At 34.6% G+C, this 20532-nt stretch overlaps 1 protein-coding gene across 1 annotated transcript in view; it reads left to right on the top strand.

The window, feature by feature from the left end:
* The window catches only part of CFAP47 (cilia and flagella associated protein 47), a 259943-nt gene that overhangs the window by 104133 nt on the left and 135278 nt on the right, over nt 1-20532 (top strand). Inside the window, exons 45-48 of the mRNA XM_058045574.1 lie at nt 1350-1530; nt 10448-10644; nt 14172-14315; nt 15824-15997. Coding sequence (XP_057901557.1) covers nt 1350-1530; nt 10448-10644; nt 14172-14315; nt 15824-15997 — 696 coding nt within the window. The remainder of the gene's footprint in view (nt 1-1349; nt 1531-10447; nt 10645-14171; nt 14316-15823; nt 15998-20532) is intronic.

Here is a 20532-nt window from a genome sequence, read left to right as displayed (position 1 = left end):
CTCTTCATATAACAAGAATTTTGAAGAATTATCTGTTTCTATATTTATTGTGCCAAGAAACCTGTATTAACAGCTAAATGTTAACAGATTCCCAGAGTCCATATGTACTTTTTGTTTAACACTGTATTAACACTATGGAAGAGTAGATTAATGACCAAAACAAAGCAATGTCAGAATGTGGATCTGCTTTCTAAAGCCAGCAAGGGAATGTGAGACTTGTATTAAAACAGGGGGGAAAAAAAGCAAACCAAAAAAACTCCACACCAACACAATGCTGAGCCCAAGTCTAGTTGATTTAATTTGACCATCTTATATGTAATGGTGATCTTTCAGAACAATTGTTTTTACTTTTACATTGAGTTTTTGAATTCCCTCAATGGATTTACACTCCTTGGCCTACTGAAATATGTACTTTGATACCTGCAGTCCTGGCAGTGTTTTACAGCAAAAGACTTTGAGAATAAACCAGTTTGCTTAACAAAAGATGAATATTTCCATATTTATATCTGCCCTAGATTTACTTCAAGATAATTCACAGCAGTCATTAATTCAAAGCCTTGTCTGTAAAAAAGAAATTACTCAGTTTAAAATTTGTTCAGCTTACAATTACTCTTGAGCATTGAAACTGTAGTGTGTTATTGGATTGAAAATGACAATTTTGAGCAAGTAGTGTATTAAATCATTGCAGTATTTTTGTAATGTTATCCTACAGGAGTCAAATTAAGTTCATTAAGAGGTTCAGATGCCTGTATTGAGCTTGCCTTAATATACTGTGCTAATCCTTTACTAATATGTTTCATGCTGTTGATTAGCAATGCTTTTACCAAGAGGAGCTAACTTATCTCTGGAATTGATTCTAAATGCCCATATTTCTAAAATACATTTTCAACATTAAAATATCATTTAGGTAATAGTTATCCCTTGCCAAAAAGCAAAATAACTTTTCTCTTTCATGCTTTGTATTACTCAGAAAACTTTATGAAGTGGGAGAAGAAGCACCTTTCTATCACTGATACAAAATATTTTTCTGTTGAGATTTTTTTTTTCTTTTCTCACCTTTCCTGCATATGCATGAAGGCTAGCAGAGCTTATTTCTGGGTAGGCTATGGTTTTACTGTAAATTTCAAAATGCATTATTCTTAAACAAATGTTTCAGATGCATGATGTCTAAAAATACCTTACAAGTCAGTTTTTATTTGGAAGGATCACTCAAAATTGCTATGTAAGTTTCTTAATTCCCAATTTAATTTTAGAACTAAGCTAAATTCTTAAAAAATTAGAAAATGTGGTATTTCTCAACCTGAAAATGTGTGATTGCTCAGCTGTGTACATTATTGCTTCACTTGCAGAGACGTGCCCTGCTGAAGCCTCGCCGGCACCCCTCCGAGATGAAGCACGTGGATTACAGTGTAGAGCTGAGCATAAAACACGTCTTTGAGGTTCCTAAAAAGTTCTCTATTCCAGTGTTATCTTCAGCCAGAGTTGTTTTGGACCCTCCATCAGCCAAATACCCTACATCTCAGAAAACAGGTAATAGTCTTAAAGGTGATGAATTTGACTGTATTCTTTTGCAAATATAATTTTTTTTAAGGCTTTCCTGAGTGGATCCAGAAAATGATCTTTCTTTCCTTTCTACTATTGATCAAATTTGCCTTTCTTGTCACTACCCAAGTTGTAAATATTAGCTCAAACCAGTGCTTTCCACTTGCCATTGGTTTATTGGTTTTCTCAAAGGCACACAAGCACAGGAGACTTGCTCTAAAGGACAAATTAATTAGGTCTGTTTATCTGTCAGATCCTGAATTTGTGCTCCCTTCCCATTGCTCCCTTCCTCTTCTCATCCAGCACTGATCTATGTTCAGATTGTGCCACTCATATCACATCTCTTTTCTTGTTTGCCCTCCTCAATCAGCCAGAGGGAGATTTCAGCTCATGGTGAATGAACAGGTCTGCGTTACCTTTCAGAGTGATCTTGCCATCTTTGGTCAGTCTGTTGTCTCTAATTTTTCTAGTATCTTAAATTTTATACAGAAATCTTATAGATTTTTTAAAAATGCTTTATTTGAACCTATAAAGCACTCTAGGTTGCATTTCTCAAAAAACCTCACAAACAACCTGAGCCATTGAGAGAGCTGGAGTTTGGTGAAAGGAGCCTCAGGGGGGAACTTCATGCAAATTTGTAGAAACTTGAATTATACACAGTTCATATCTAGTTTTGTTTCACCAGTTCTTAACCAATTAAGTCCTTTGCATATTTTTGCAGTTCACTTTTCCAAGTGTCACTGGAATCATTTGTGCTTTCATGGATTTTGTTTTGACACTCAATGTGTACCTTGGGTTTTTTTTATTCATTCTGGAATAATAAAAAGAATCTCTTATTTTTTTCTGGAGGAGTCTTTATTACAGATATTTTTTTTTAAATAGAATTTAACTGCTATAAAAAATTTTAGGGTGTGTTTTTAGGAAGATGGTAGCAATAGTTATGGCAGTATTAGAGGCAGGATTGGTGAGGGACTACAGGATGAGCAGTCAGAAGTTGTAGAATTGATGTGACACTGGAGGCTGGAATATGTCATGTGTGGCAAGATATTTAAATCCTAGTAGAAACTCTTTCATTGTCAAGTTAATAACAACGTGTTTGTGTCATAATTACTGTAGAGGTGAACTAAAAATAGTTAATGGCTTTGTTGAGTGTTTTAGGAGATTCTTTGTATTACACTGTAGAAGAGCAGAATCACATCTGGGGGAAATGTGCTCTGCACACACAGATCTGGTGTCCTGCCAGGATCTCCATCATGGTCACACAACAAAGATTCTCAACTGACCAGCTGAGAGATCACTGTTTCTTAGCAACTGCTCAAATTATTTTAAAAGTTGAAATGTGAATTAATATATCTGAAAAATTTAGAATATTAATTGCATTATATTCACTACAAAAATGTAGTGAATAAATGGCATTCTAGTAAAGAATGTAGTAAATGGATGACTACTATAATATATACTATAATAAATTATAGTAAGGAAGTAGTTGTTTTACTCTTAGCTCATGCTGCTTCTTTATTCATCCAAAGATATTAAACAAATTCTTGAAAGAGGACAGTCATCAATGTAAAGTCAGAAATTAGATAATACTGCAGTGTACATAATCTTTTTGACATGTATTTTTTCTTTCTAGGATGGGTAATAGTTACATGAGGAAGTAGAAATGTCAAGATGATGCAGAAAAATAAATGAGGCTTTTGTAGTGAATTCAGAGAGGTGCTGAGGTAAAGAACATCCAGGAAGGGAAGCTGAGATAACCAGCAAAATAGCATGAAAACAAATATGTGTTCAGTAGGAAGACAGTGCCAACTGATTCAGTGTATTTATTACATTAATGAGGAGACACAGGATGATTTACAGGCTCTCAGAAAACCTAATATTGTGACAGAAGTCCCCAGCTGGTGGTCCTGGGCAAAGCATTGGTCTCATCTGAAAATTCTGACATCCTTGTCTGAGAAAGCAGGAATATTTTAGCCATGGTGGTGGCTTTCCTCAGGGTGGGAATTGTTGGTTCTCTGAAGAAATGACACTGCTTATATTTATGAAGATAAACAAAGGTGGAAGCAAGCTGACTAAAATCAATCTTTGGATCAGAATTTCTTAGATTGCAGTAGCAGGAAGTGTGCAACCAGTGTTTTATGAACTCTGCCGACAGGGAATTAGAAGGTAAAAAAACTCAATGCCACTCAAAACATTTTCTTGGAAAATAGATCTTGTTAATGACCTTATTACATTTTTGGCACTGTTTACAGATCAAATAGATAAAAAGAGTACAATTTGCTTACTCTACTTTAAGTGTGATATCTTGATCAAAACCACTGCATGTTTGCATGGATCTAAAATAATGCTTCTCTAAGATTGAAAACCATTAGCAAATGTTAATTTATCATTGGAGAGTAATCAGAAAGGGAGCCCTTAGGAACCAGTAGTTATTGCACAATGTTAGCTACATTTCACTAATGGGAAGATTATACAAAGTCTTTGTTGAGTGAGGAATGACATAGATTTTGTGAAAGAAGTTAGTTGGAGCTCTTACATAGTTATAAGCTATGAATTTTAGTGCAAGCAAATATGTAATTATATATTTGGAAAAGAGTCTGCATGCTAAACCATTTGGTATGGTTTAACCACATCATAAATGTGGTTAACCAAAGGTGGTTGTTTACCTTTGTCTGGGATGCTGTGAAAGAATGAAAAGAATAAAATGTCAAGTGGGATTAAAATAAGGGCTCCAAATTTTAGCAACAGAGAAGTAGCATCCAAAACCAACTCCATGCTTCACCAAACTAACAAGTTCCTTCTAAAGGTGAAAGCACAAGAAACTTTGAACAGACAGGTTTTTTTTATGGCTCAGATTGCAACTTCAGTTGTAACTTTAATTGCCAGTGTCACTGACTTTGTAATGCATATATATGTTTACAATCTTTATAATTATTTAAGATTTCCTGCCATGCAGTCTTATTTCACAAAACTGTACCTGTGTAAGTGAGCATGCTCATCCTGCAGGTAAGGACCATGTTCAGTCAGCCCTGTTATATTATCTCTGAATATCTTTTATAAGTGTTTTTTCTGCTGAATATTTGCTGGTCATGTCCATCAGCAAAACACTCACTGTGGTTAGGAAAGAAGGAAATATCTGTGGATTTTCAAGCAGAATTGTGAAAACCAGTGGAAAAAGTGCTGTTTGTCTTTTCAGCAAATAATCAGCTCAAAATCAGCTTCAACGAAGTTTTAGCTAAGCAGAACAACTTCTTAGGCAGTTGAATTTCTTTGAAAAACATTGTTTTTATGCTAAATAATGTTACTTATCAAAGATGAAATAACATAGGTAGAAAGGGGAGGATGGGCTTTGTTTTGCAGTCTTGCAAAACATTTTGATGTCTCCCAAAATGTTTGAGAAATCTGCAAAGCAGCAGAATACCCATCTCACAGTGTGAACCAAAGCTGTCAGCCTTACTTCCCACTCACTTTTTTTGACATCAGCTCCATTGTTCTTTCATCAAAGGATTCCTTGTAAAATTTTGAAAAACAAGGGTCCTTGAATGCATAACTTAAAAAATACAGTGCAGGTATGGAAAAGTGCTGTTATTGTACCATGAAGCAGAACATCCAGTTCTTGTTCCACACTTTAGACAGAAGATTGCAAATGAGGAAGGGCTCAGCCAAGTTTTATAGTAATTTTTAAGGTCTTGAAAGATTGAATACCTTGATGACTCCATGATCTCTGAGGGAAAGAGGTTCCTTTCAGGTTACCTGTAATTATTTAAAAAGGGAAAATATGTCTGACTGTGAAGACTGTTAATGTAAAGACTATGCAGAAAGTACAGCACTTTCTACCTAAGACAGAGATTTGTAATGAAACAATTTATGATTCCTGTAAAATTATGTGAATGAGAGGTTTATCAAATATGAACAAACTCAAGAGAAACAGAAATCTTTCTACCACTCGATCTTTTAAAAAAGAAAGTGGAAGCTTACCTAAGATACACACTTTTGTTCCAATTATCAGGTTAGGGCTTAATATAAGAACTAGTTGGTGACATTCTAATGCTAAGAGAAATGTCCAATAATATGTGTTTTGGTATTAAGTAAGGATTTTTCTCAGAATTAGGAAATTCTGGAATTTTCTGGAACAGGCTATGCCTTTACACATTGTAACATGACACTGACAATTGCTTTGAGTAATGGAAACATAAAAGTTCCTGAGACAGAGCAGCTCACAGAGCTGCCTGTGACAGTTCATCAATACTGAACCATCCAAGTACTTTATAAGAAGGGCTTCCTGTTAATTTGGTTTTCTTTTATTTCAGACTTTTTTTTTTGCAATCTTCTGCCTTGAAATGACTTTACATTGCCACTTGTGCTATTAGCAGAGAACCTGATAGCAATACCCTTGGAGTAGACATATTTTAAAGGAAAGAAAATATATGGGAGTAAATGGTTGATAATAATTGCTGTTCTAAACATTGCAGCAGCACATGTCAGTACCAGCATATCAATGCCTTATTTTATTCTTTTTAATAATAACCAAATCCCAACATGGCATGATAAATACACAAATATATTCCATCAGTAATGATAGATTTGTGGAGTTCTATAAGGTAATGGTAGATTTTAATTTTCGAATAGTTATGCCCCTAAGCAAGTGTGTCCTGATAAGCGATTTCTGTATTTTACATGTGCCTTGTTGAACTTTTCTAAGGCAAGCAGGCACTAGGAATGCTTTTTGTCATTTTTTTGTCATGGTTTAGGGTTTTTCCTATATTTATAAAAACAAACATTGAAAACCTAGGCATGAATACAAAACTAAAACCTTTTTCTGATAGCTGGGTTGTACTATTTCACATCAAAATTTTCCATATAAATAAGTAAAGCTTACAATTAATTTTAAATGAAAAATGTTGTTCCACCTTGCTATCTAATTTAGATTCAGTGTCACAAGCTAATATTAGAGTTCTGTTGCCTCTTCCTACAGGATTTGACAATGTTGGCTCCCTACTGTTACACTTAAAAAGAATATCCAAGAAACGTTCTCTTGTTTTTCTTTTTTCCCCCCTTTCTACCTAGTGAATGATGAAAAATCCTTTTCTACAGAACTATCAGGAATTGTTAGATATTTTCTACTTTCTCAATAATTGTTCCTATAGTTAATTTATTCAGATTGTTCTGACTTCTTTGTGGCTTCTGGTAAAGCTACTAGTGACTTAATTTTCTCTCTTCAAAAAAAAAAAAAGAAAATATTTCTTCAGAGAAATCTTGATTGAAAAAAGAAAGGAACTGCACCATAGAAGTCTCTAGCTAACTCTTATTATATCTTTTCACTATAAACCTTCATTACTAATTGTGCATTAACTTACCATTTTGCAGTAAGTGATATAAAAGACTTGGTTTTGACCCTCTCTCCTTGTAATATTTCCTTATGCATTCAGTGCAGTCTTTATAAGAGTTCTGAGCCCTCTTCCTTGTCTGTAGGAAAATTTCTTTAGTCTTCCAGTCACAAAAAAATCAGTTTTGAATTTTTTTTGTAAATTTTGAGTGTGTTTTAGAGCGAACTTAGCTCTTTGTTGTGTTTTTAGATCAAGAGTTTTTGAATTATTACTCTATTTTATTAGTGTAATTCTTTATAATTTGGCTAATCCCTTTCAGCAAGAGCTCTTCATCAAATGGCTCAAGAAAACACTTTCATGTCATGGTTCTTAAAGCTGTATTAAGTAAACTTGGCAGCATTGCTCACTGGAGTAGTGTCTGCTTGTTTCTAGAGTGCCTATGAGTATTTTTCATAAATATTAGATTCAATAATCTTTAAACAACCAGCCCCCTACAACTACTTTATGTAGTCCCACACAGCCCCTCACTGGCTCCTGAATGATACACAAACACAGCTGATGAATATTCATAACAAGACATTGAAAAAAGGTGTCTCCCATTTTTATTTTTAGATCAATTAAGGGAAAACTTCTTTCATTCTTTTTTCCCCAGTCGATCTTCATTTTCTGATTAAGTGTATTTAACTTTTTGTTTAGGTGTCTGATGGTATGCTGTATGCTATCTAAGCAGAAAAAGAAAAAAAGATAACCAGTTAGTAGGTTTTTTAGAAACCCTTCTACAAATCTGTGATTAAGCGAAAGGAAATCATAAATAAACATACAGAGTGGTAGCAAAAAAATTCATAACTTTTAAGCACTCAATAAGGGATTTGAAAGAGTAGTTGCTTTTTCAAGACTACCAAGTTGAGAGATGTTGTAATTCAGATGAGCCCATTTGAAGACCTAATATATTGAAGCAGAAGTCAGAAGAGTCTGGATTCTTATTTATGGTTGCTTATTTAACCTTCTAGGACTCCATACCTGCAAATTCAGTGTTGAAGTTAATTTAACCAGTTGTTTGTGACACATGCATAGTGTCAGAGACTGAGATAAATTCAGTGAGAAATTTAGCTTTGAAATTCTGAATAGACTGAAGCACCATTGCTGAACAAAATCTCATATAATGTGCAATTATTTGATGAACTGCTGAAGGCCCATACTTTCCTACCTTCACAAATTATGACTACAGGTTGTGGTGTGGAAGAGCAGCGTTTCTGTTTTTACTCATTTCATCCTCCCACAATATGTAATAATCCTAAACAATGATTACTAAGGGCCATTATTACTACCTTACGGAATATGTTTTTTCTTACATTTAATGTCAAAACAACTGGCATTACTTTTCTTTTTAAGGTACTGTTTGTAGGCTAATGCAGCTAGAGGACTTAATTTCAATTCAGGCAGATATAAAATGATGAGTTTTAAGATTTTTAAAAATCAAAGGACATGAACTTTGGTGATCTTTTTAGTTTTGGTGATCAGATTGTTGTAAATAAATGAGCAATAAATAAATGGCGCAAAAGGCCAGGCATTTGTCAGAGGATGTGGCCAGTGCCTATGTGCTGTGATTTAGTTCTCAAAAAAATGCATGGTGAAATTGCACACTGCAAGTTTAGTTTTTGCAAATACCCCTGTTTTGACAACTGTCTCACAACAAAACCCGATATGATCAAGTGAATGTTTCCTGTAGGCATTTGTCAGACAAAAATCTGGAAAATAAAACTGTCAGCTTATTTCACATGGAATGCCTCCCTGTGAAACAATAAAAATCCCGAGTAGGATGGAAGCTGGAACAAACCCCTGTATTGCTCTGCCTGGCTTTTCACAGCCTCATTCTTTTTGATGGATGCAGGCTCTGCTTCCTGCTACTTGGGAATCAAATAAATGCTGCCCATGGCTTACTGTTGACACTTTTCTCAGAAATTGTTGGGTAAGCCAGTTGTGGCCCCATGGATTATATTAATTAAATCTTTGAATATATCCCTAAATTAATCTTCATTCAATGTCTTATGAGACCGAGAGATCAAAACATGCTAAGCTGAGACATTTTTAAGCCCAGTTTATTTTACTGAATTTAAAAAAGATTTTGAAGGGAAACAAGTCAATCTTCACTTACAATTTGAAGACAAATTATTTCTTTAGTTACTTTGATTTGGAGGAACCATGTATCACAGCAGAAGATACCCTGTTGAATAAATAGAACCAATTTACTTGTTTTCCTTTTGATTCATTGTAATTGAGCATAATATTTAAGTTATTCAACTGATTTATTCTAAAATATATTTTCTAATGCACAAGAAGCAATTTTTTTTGCTAAAGTAATGCCATACTAAATATTATAATTCTGGAATGTACTTTTGAGGTTTTTTTTAATTTTTCTATAGTATTTCTCTTTGAAACTGTGCCTTTAAATATGGGTCCAACTCAGGCAAAAATAACCCTAGTTGTTAGTAATTAAAATTTCCATTTACTGCAAGAAAGTAAAACTCATGCAGAAATATATTGGATCTTTCAGTACAATGTATTATCTTTCTTCAAGAAGCTTGTCTCTGGCTTTCCTTACCATCTTTTTCCAGCTTTAGGCATGGGTTTCTAACCTTGGAAAGCTGAAGAAAATCAGTGTTTGTTACATGTAAAACTACAGATTTTACAGCTGCAGTCTTCATGTGGTTTTTCGGGTTTCTTGGAGGCTCTGGGACTGGGGATCTCTTTGTGGCCATCACTGGAGTTCCTCATGTACCTTCTTTTCTCCTTTGGAATGTGTCCTAAAGGGCTGCTTAAAATCCTGTGCAGGAGTCTGATCTTTTCTGTGAGCAAGCACAGAGGAGGAAATCTTGTTAGACCTGGCTCTGTGCAGAGATGGGCAGCTTTGCATTTGTTCTGCTTCTTCCTTGCTCTGGAGGTTACAGTGGGGAGTTTTCCCGTGTGCTGCAGATTGGGAAAGTGGGATTTTGCATGATTCTGTTTCAGCTTAGGCACCCCTGTCAATTTTGGAAGCTCAGACTTTCAATTCAAAATGTGGCATAGGAAAAGGTCTAATGAGTTGTCATGAGAGCTACAACATTTAACAGAATTTCAGTAATTGTTGTGATACTCAGCCAAATATTCTGTACTATCACTGATATCTCTGATGGCAACTGTTGACAAATGTGTGATAGCTTGTATAGCTTTTAAAATATTTACAGAAATTCATATATGCTAAATTCTTCTACTAGATTTAAGAGATATTTTAAAATATCTTTATTCTCACTAAATATCTTAAAATATCTTTATGTGCACTACTAAAATCAGTAGAAAATATTGTTTGCATGTTTCAATATACCATTTTTAGGAAACTAAATTACAGGGTAACACTCCTAAAATTCTGTTGTTTCTTGGAAATTTTTGCATGTACTGCTGGGAAGACACTCCTACTGTATTGGATACCTCTTCAGATTCTGCTTGTGAATTCAATGTTCCTGAAAAGCTTTCCAACAGTTCCTTTTTTTTTTTGTTTTGTTAGGGTTTTTTTTTTTCTTTTTTTTTTTTTCTTTTTTTAGGTGGAATTGATGCAGTTGAGTTTCCTATAAAATTCACTCCTAAGAAACCTGGTTGCTACCACTGTCAGATTATTCTGAAGTCATCCTGTGATATTCGTGTCTATGAGATTGAGTGTGTGGTGAATGAAGACCAGGCTGATGCACAGCTTGAATTTCTAATTCCAGCTTACCAGACAGTGACTCAGGAAATTCCAATTGTAAGTTCACTCCTCTACTGCTAACTAAACTAAGGTTCAGGATTTAAAAAAAGTGGATTTCAGATCAATACTGTAAAAATTTACAGTCCTGAAATGCAGAAATGCATATTAACTTGAGGATTATTTCTCAAAGTCCCTGTTGTAGATCATGTAAAACCTGTTGGGAAAAATAATTTACTTCAAGTTAATTATTAGTTTGATGGACTAAATTTTGATGGTTTTCTTCTCAAAATTTTTAGTCTGTTATTTACTAATGTTATCACAATGAAAGTGAATAAAGTAGTTATTTAATCTAGGGAATAAATATAGTATTTCTGAAGGGAAAAAAGGAGACATGCTGAGGAATAAAACAGAAGAACTAGATTATATACAGTTGAAAAAACGTGGTAAGCATAGCCAGTATATTGTGTATAGTTTTATCATAGCTACTTTGTATGAAACCCTTGGCACATGAGAAAATGAGAGAGAGAAGATGGGCGCAATATCATCCCTCTCAGAAAATTTTTAGTCAGATTTTAGAGAACTTTAAAACAAAACAAAACAAAAAACCCACAACAATATAGGGAAAGAACTTTAGGTGTGAGAGAAGGAATAAAGATTCTATAAGAGATAGAAGCAGTAAAAGATTTCCTGAGATCTGAACTAGACTTTAGTCTGTGTCCTTTTGATAGCAGAGCCACTAAGGAATAGTAGTGAGCTAATTTATAGAGAAATTATTTTGAGATTTTGTAGTCAAAAGGGTGGGGGAAGATTCAAGCAAGAAGACTGAATATCTGGGGAAAGACCATGCTGAATGCTGTGTCAAATATTGAGAGTATACAAGGAACTAATACATCAGAAAGGAAAAAAGAAAATTAAAGGAAACCATATTATAGTGCTGTGTCTTCTTTCAAGAGTTTTAAGATATTAATAATTTATGTATTGATTTTTTTGAATGCTACATTAGCCTAAAAACAACTGATACATAACACAGAAAGGTAAAAGGATTTTCTACCTTGTTTAAACAGACACTTTCTAAAGAGATTTGCATTGTTGTTCTGATGATTATTTTTCACTTCAGAGGGTTCACTTTTTAGGAGTTAGATACTTTACATTTCTATATACACTCCTAGTTGGAGCTTCTCCATCTACCAGAACGTTTCTCATATATTTATATTTTTATTAGCAGTATTGTATTTGTCATTTAAATTTTATTAAATATTTAGTGGAAAAATATATGCTCATTGTGGAACTGAAGGTGGAGTTATTCAATCTGCTAGAAGTAGTTTCTTGAACCAAATATTTAGTGCTCAAAGCACTTTTTACAGACACAATCAAACTAATAGTCATAATGTGTGTTAGGTGGAACACTTGATAAATGGAGCAGATTAAATGATCAGCTGGTCAGCTTAAAGCCCCACAGTGAATTAGAGACAGAAACAGAATAAGAACCCAGCAGAATCTGAGATCTGTGATTAGTTTCTTTTCGATTTTCCATGATTTTCTCAAGCATGACATGAATGTAACTCTTCCATCTCCACCTTTCAGACTCTCCAGGTACAGGTCCAATATAATTATTGGGTACCTTGGGTTGAACCACCTACAAACCTGTGAGGAGATTCTGACTCCCTTAGCATTTATTGTGTTTAAATTAATTCACTTGGCAGGCTTTGGATGAGATTTTACATTAAGCAGAGATCCTGTAGGAATTAGATGATTAGTTAATTAAAGCCATTAATGAATGAGTATGAGGGAATAAAATTTAACAAATACTTTCTTTAAATTTTCTAATGTTTATTGTTGTTCTTAATAACTTTCTTTAGAAGAAACTTTTAAGACAAATTCCTGCTGTGTTAGAAGGATTTGTTACAAAAGAATTTCACAATGACCATGTTTGTCAACCACATTTCTCCAGATGACAAGATTTTGTGTTAGAGATTAAGAAGAAATATTTGTGTTACATATTGATGTAATCATCACTACTGTGGATACAGGAAACATCTGATACCAATTGTACTAGAAAACACTGGAAATAAAACAACTTAAGGACCCAGAATTTCATGCCCTTCCTCTAGAACCTAGACCAATCCAGATGATGTTTTTCCTCAATTCCAAATTTTAAAATGTTAGATTAGCAGAGAGTGATGACCTGCCAATTTTACACCTGGTCAGCTGGTTCTCAAAGGGATAAAGCTTTTCCTGATATTGTGGAGATAAAAAAAGCATGATGGGAAAAAAATAAAACCCTTTTGTTGTCTTTTTTTCCTTTTTATTTTATCCTTGGCACAAGGACATCATACTTTTTTCTTTTGTACTTTCTACCAGAGATGATGTCATTGTTATTACAGAATTGGAGACATGGTGATGGAAGGTTTTGGTAAAACTGAGACACTGCACCAACCTCAACATTCCATGCAGGCATATGTGCTCAGCTACTGGGAAATTGAACACCTAACACTGAAGCATTAATCCTACATATTAATCAAAGCTTAGACATATGGTACTGCACATGTGGGTAGCTCTGGGTTAGCTCTGATGACCCAGGTTCTTTGTTCCTGAGAAGTTCATAGGCAGAAACAAAAACTGAAGTATCATCTCTATTCCCTGAAATCCTTTATCTCTGATGTTTGTATACAATTTTCCATGGATGAAGACCATTATAGGTCAAAAGATTACCTCTTTTTTCATAGATCAGATGAGATTAATCCTCTCTATTTGACAAGGCATGAGTTAGCTCATGAGTGACAGTTTATTTTATCTTTCAGATGAGTGTTAATTTTTTTTTTTCTTCAGACTGGATGTTTGGTTCTTTCAAATAGTAGGAGGCTGAATAACTTTATTTTAGTTTTACTGCTTTTAGGCAGCCTCTAAGCATGTATTGTGAAATATCCCACTTTTTTTTGCCATAACCAAGCAGTCTTATGATACATCTGGGTGCAAGATAAACATGTTTCTTAAATAGGCTCAGGCTCATATTGCTCAGGATAGTAATTCTTTAAAGTAGTTTACTCTTGAAAGACCAGATTCTGAGAACACAGAATTGTAAATTCTCCTTTGGAGATGGAATTTTCAATTCATAAGACTGATCCTGTAGCATTGTAAGTGGCCAAATGAGGCAATGTATGCCAGCACACCACATCAGCACTTAAAAGGGGTGCACCAAGATTTTTTACACATGGTATAGGAACAGAATTTTGCCAAGCATTAAGCAGCATCATAAAGATACTTGTAAATGTTTGTAATGATGCTTACAAATTCCATCTTGAACATTTGCTAGATCATGCTCATGTTTTCTAATGAATATTCCTGCTGACAGTATTGCTCCTGAAAGTAGGGGTTCTGTACCTCTGGCTGCCAGGAATAACAGATTTATTATTAGCTCATTTAATTTTTAAAATACACTGCTTTAATTTTTCCCAAAGGCACTCTGAGCCAGTACTTGGAGCAAAGGAGTATTGATGCAATGATAGCTGCAAGTGAAAGCTGAAATGCACATTAAAAAATTTAAATGCATAATCTAATTTACAACTTTGATTTACATCTTTCAGAGTAATTTATCCAGTGAGGACTGGAGGTTTGAAGCAATTTTGGAAGGACAGGGTTTTCATGGACCTCCTGCAATAAATGTGCCTGTAGGTGGAACAGTTCCATATCCACTCACATTCAGGCCCATTGCTGAGAATGTCATAATGGTAAGAGAGAAATCAGTTTCAACATTTGTAAAGGATGCTCTCACCAATACTGCTTATCACCAGTATCCAAATTATGAAAGTGTTTAGACAGTTGCTAATATTAAAGCCTCTGCTTGAGAGAAGGAAAGGGTAAGATTTACTACTATGTGAAGTAAAAACACAAATGAACCAACTTTATAAAGGTTAAGATTAGGTATGAAAGATTTCCCCAATACATATTTTCACACCTTCTTTATTTAATTTTCCATTATATTCTTCAATTCCATTAGTTTCTATGAAATCCTTCAATCCTACAGTTATTCCATAAAAATTCTGAACTTATCACAAAAATATATGTTGTTATTCTGAATTCAAATAATAATATTAAATTGTATTTCATTATCTAAATAATTAGGTAGTATTTCTCATTGCATGCCTACATCACAAAATAATTTATGTGATGAGTACTTTATTTACAAGTTAAGCCACCATTTCACAGCTGCATTTGCCATCAGAGCAATCACTATTCCAAATGTTAAAATCACAAGCAGAGCAAAGCCTATAGCACCTTTAGCAAGAAGCTGTATTTGTGGCTTTGTCTGTGTCCCAGCTGAGAGATTTTGGCTACAAGTTGCTGTTGAAATATGTGAAATGCCAAAGATGAAAAAAAAATGTTTTTGAAGCATGAGTAACCCTTCTACATGTGTTACCAGCAAAATATAATGCAGTTTAGGTATTCAGTATTGCAAAATTATTAAAAGCCAAAAGCCCTGAATCCTTTGATGACAAATTATTATGGAGGACATTTTAGCTGAATCACAAAATCATCCAGATTGGAAAAGACCTCTAGTCCAGCTGTCAGCCCAACACCACCATAGTTACCCCTAAACCATGTCCCAAATGCCTTATCCAGGTGCCTCTTGAGATGGTGACTCCACCACTTTCCTTGGGAACTTATTCCAATGCCTAACCACTCTTCCAGTAAAAACCTCTTTCCAATGTCTAAGCTGAACCTCCCCTGGCACAAATTAAGGTAATTTCCTTTCAACCTTTCACTTGAGACATAGAGAAGAGACCCATCCCCACCTCACTACAGGCTCCTTTCAGGTGTTTGTAGAGAGCAATGCAGTTCCCTTGGGTCTCCCTTTCTCCAGGACAGGTGGAAATAATCAATGATCAAAGTTATAATATTATATGAGAGACAAAGAGGCATGAGATCATATGTTCTTGGAGATGTTTGTTTTTCAAGAAGAAGCCAAGAAGTAGAAAACCTAGAAATGGGAAAACTTTATGTTGTTGAATTTAATGGTTTAGAAAAAATTAGAATAAAAGGTTTTGTTTCTCTGGTTGACTTCTTTGTTTAGCAATAGGTTTATTAAAGAACTAGGAAAGTCAATAGGAGCCCTTTCTTGTAAGCACTCTGAGTCACCTAGATTTGAGATAAATAAACTAAAGGAGTTGCTTTGGCAGCCAAGGGGGACTTGTACAGTAATAAAACAACTTCTTTTTTTCTCCTTTCTTTGTCACAGGGAAGGCTTATTCTGAGAAATGTTACAGCTGGAACTCAGAACATCTTCAGTCTTAAGGGAATAGGGAAGAAACCTCTGCCTCAGGATTGCATTGTGATAGAGTGCCAAGTGGGAAAGGTGGCTCATAAAATCCTATGGGTGCACAATTATACCAAGAAGATGCTAAAATACAAGGTAATTTTTTTGCAATGTTATGACAAATATTTTTCTGACAATGACTGATACATTATGTATTACAGTAGCAACAATTGCTGTAATTGCAGATATGCTAATAAAATTCATGTGTCCATGAGAAAATGTTCTATAGCTCATAGTATATGGATATGTTTATAGTCAGGAAATCTATGAGATAATGTATGATTTTACTGTGTGCTTGATGGGAAAAAAGATTTCTTCATGTTTTACTCTGAGAGAGCAACACTTCTGCAATTGTTCTCTGTTCATTTGTTAATCTTTACTTCTCCAACAATTTGAAACCGGTGGCCAAGTCCATGAGTTTTGAAATCAGACAAGGGCCCTGAGAATTACTGGGTTCCTAAAATCTTCATAAAATATTGAATATTACATGAAAAGGACAAAAATTATTGTCCTCCTAAGGGAAGGATTGCAGCATGAGCTCACTGTACATGAATTTCTCATGGCCCAGTGGCCTGGCCCAGTTGCTGTCTATTGCCCAGCTGTTGTTTCAGGAATGCTGGAGGAAGCTGGGAATGCTTTGTGTGTTTGCTGATAGAAGAGAAAATTCAGTGGTAATCACTGGAGCTGTTGAAAGGCAATGGTTACTGAGGAGGTTAATAAAAATTCTTAAGGAATACAGTTTTATTGATTTCCTTGCTCAAGAACATATTTTTACTATTAAGTATTATAATTATTTTTCATGCTTTCCATTAGCTATATTTTATAACTCTGTTTACACAAACACACTTTCCTATTTAAAAGCACTGTTTTAGTACTGAAATAGCATAATTTTTCTATTAGATAATATTTATCTTGTCTGTATGTTTAATATGGAAGTGATAAAACTATTTCTGTAGCATTCCTCACCTTCTGCACCAACGTATTGGACACTAAGACCTATGCCAGCAGAGGCAGAATATACATTAGGGCAACAAAGATGAAATTCTGCTTTTCCTCTCAGCTGCTGAGAAATTTCTGAGCAGGATCATGTTGGATCTTGCTCATGAAAATCCATATTTGTAACTCTATCATGACATTTAAATCTAAATTAGATAGCATCCAGATATTATGGCCATACAGTGTTTGCCAGGATGGCTCCATCTATTGAAGCAATGCAGAGGAGTGCCAGCTAACAATTGTCAGCATCTGTAAATATATATATTTAGTTTTTCTTCTGTGGAAGGGTTGAAAATGTGACAATTACATGCTAGAATATAAAATCTGACTAACTACGTAGTGTGGACTTGCAAAATGAGTAATTTTGTTCTCTGTCTTGGTGCCAGTAGGTCCAAGTGCTGCTTTATTCTAATTGAAAGGTAATGATTTGACCATAAGATATAAAGAGAGATCATGTATATACCAGCAGCAATGTTCTATAAAGTAATGATAATTCATGCCAATGTGAAAATCCTTCCTTGGATATCTTCTTGCTAGTCTCCTGTTTTCCAGGTTTCCACTTTTACAGGTCAATCTACATTTAGTAAACTTCATATGTCACAGAAAGGTTCAGGTTCATATTGCTATTTTTTGACTCATTATCATCCCCAAAACAAAGTAAGAAATGAATTTTTTGGGCATCACCAGCTTTGACATTTTTATTTTCAACAGTTTAGTTTTTCAGATGTGAATGCATTTGCATTTATGATATAATTGTACTTTTATCTCTGGAAGAAGTGAGTGTTTTTGGCAACAGAACTGTTTTTCCTGCTTCCCTATTTTGTGTGAACTCAATTTTTTTGTGCCAATGTAAGTGAAAGGTACAGAAATAACAAAGTTCAAAATGAATACATTAAAATTATTCATTGTATGTATTTTTCAGAAATATTGCATTAAATGAATTTATGATAGTTGAACTATTCCAGGGTGAGCTCTTTCTGACTGAACTTTGATCTCCTTGAGGGTGTTCTCTGGGCCTTGAAATTTGGTTTTGTGATGTGGAGGGTTTTTTGTGCTTTTTTCATCTCTGTGAAATACTGCTTGACTATCCAACTGTGTGTGCTCTTCTAGCTCTGGGACCTTTAGGAGAGAAACAGTAAGGTCAGCTGTTTCATGCATGTGTGCATATAATAAATTACTCAGTGTGAATAATGCATTTTCTCTGTGCGAGGTTCTCAGCCAGGAGCAGTTGCAGAACACTTGGAGCAAGGTGGGCTGGAATTGCTGGAGAAGGCATGGTTACAAAGCCAAAGCCTGCTGGAGTCTGGAAGCTGTCCTCTCCACCAAAGCAAACAGTTTTAATCACTTCCTGCACTCTCCAGCAGATGTCACGTAGTGTCTTGTGCTATTGGAGTGAGCAAAGTTCATTTGCTTGCTTTTATTTCCACAACAGTCTGCCTGTAAATCAGGATTTAATCACTAAATCCAGAACATGATCACAGGTATCTGTAGTTATTAGAGGAATTTAGAAAACCTCCTCTAAGAGGGAACTGTGACCCACAGCCTTGTTGGAAATGCCAAATAAGCTTTATTTACTCAGATGTATGTAGCACAAAGGGCAATGGGAAAATGAAGTTATTCTAATTTTGTTGCTGTTGTTCATTCCGTGCTGCCTGGTTACTGTAATATCTGGGTAGTCTGTGGTGAAGCAGAGCACTGGTTTTGCTTTGTTTGTGTTTCCCCTGGGAGCAGTTGCTGGCAGCCCAATAACTCCTCCTCCTGTTTAATCCAGAATCTTTGACAGTTTTCTGTATTGTGCTGTAGCTAAGTTGGTGATTAGGTAGAGGACATGTTGTCAGTCTTGGCAGACAGTGCAAAGATAATACAAGAAGTAATCATTTTGGATGTTTTTTTCATGGGATCTTTTGTAATTTTGTTGGCTAATGAATATCTTCATTATTGGATTGGTTGGTTGATGTGCCCCATACACCCTGCATTGCTGGAGTATATCCACCATATGAAGTAATTTCTCAGAGATTAACTGGGATGCACATGATATTAAAAAAAAAACTACAAGAATTTCATTTACTGAAGAAATAAACCTCAACCTTTATCAAGAATGGTATGAGATGTGCCAGTAGCTGAAAAACATAATAATTTACAGGCATGTCCATAAACAATTTACTGCACCATGAATACTTAGCAACAAGTAATTTAGCTGAACTAATACTTGGTTAATTTTGCCTTGGAGGTCTAAATTTAGCTTCACTATTTCATTTTAATAACTGAATATATTAAACTGTAAACTTAACAAAAAACCTCATTTCATTAAAAAAGATCATGTTATATATATGCTACTCTGTTTCTCGTACTTGCTGTGTTTTTCTAATAGCCTGAGCCAAAATGAGGCTACTATTGCAAAAGTGACTATTTAAAATGAAATTTAAGTCTGGAAGGAAGAAGGAAATAATCCTTGCCTTTATTGCAGAAAGACAGTCCACTTCCAGCTGAATAATTTTTTTTTCCTTTTTAATCATATACAGAGGGTTTATGTCTGGGGCAGCAATAATTTTTATAGATGTGGTTTGATTTTCTGTGCAAACATTAGTGTGGCTCTAGAGCTGGGGAGGGAAGAAGTGCCTTTGCAGTTCAGGGGAGGTCATGTGCATGGCTCCATCAGTCTACATTTAAAACTACTAAGCAAAACACTTCCAGTGCTCACAAAGCTTTCCGTGATTAAAAAGACAATTTCCATAAATTCCCTTGGAAAGATATGAATGGTTTTATGAATTCTTTTCTACTGATTGATGTGCAGTTCCTTAGGGAAATGCTGCCACTGTGCTCTTCGTGGTTGGTTATAAGGGATCTAACAATAAATAGTCTTCCTCGTGATTAACTTACTCCTGCATATGAAAAAAAAAAAATCACAACAGAATTCATAAAGAATTTATGCATATATAACATCAGCCAGAGAGCACATCTTTCTCTGATGATGAATTAATAGAAGGTAAGTGACTGCAGTGTAAATGGATTTTTGTGTCTGTAAAATTACATTCAAATCCTTCGAGAAGAAGAGGAAGTGTAAAGCATTTTTATGAAAATCCAATCTCTCAGTCTCATGACAAAACCTTAAATGCAATTTTCTTGTTTATTTATATAAATCTTTGTCAACTGGATATAAATAATTGTCTGATGTGTTTGTGGCTCCTTCTAATGATACCTTTGATAGAAACTTTAGCTATAAATTCTTTAAAAACTTTAAAAAATTTATAGCTTTTAAAAGCTATAAATTCTGATAAAAACTTTAGCTATAAAGATGCCTAATTCTTTCAAGACATGGTTTTGCATAAAAATACAAAACTCTGCAACTGTTTTTCTCATTGCTATTCAAAATAATGTCATTAAAGTAAACTCTCCAGAGGAATCTCAAGACCCAGTTAAATTACCTTTCAGGGATTAGGTTATACAAACTACTAATATTTTATAAAATTGTAGAATAAAAACATAATGAAAAAAAAATCAAATCCCCAGCTTTTCAGTCTGTTTTTATCTATTCTCTGTATATCATTGTAGGTTTTTACAATGTGACCAAGACAATGTCATGAAGGTTAGGTATTTGTGAAAAGTGCTTCACATTAATAAAATTATGTATAAAT

This window comes from Melospiza georgiana, chromosome 2 (assembly GCF_028018845.1).
Source record: "Melospiza georgiana isolate bMelGeo1 chromosome 2, bMelGeo1.pri, whole genome shotgun sequence".
Classification (NCBI taxonomy): Eukaryota; Metazoa; Chordata; class Aves; order Passeriformes; family Passerellidae; genus Melospiza; species Melospiza georgiana.
This window is presented reverse-complemented; position numbering and strand designations above follow the sequence as displayed.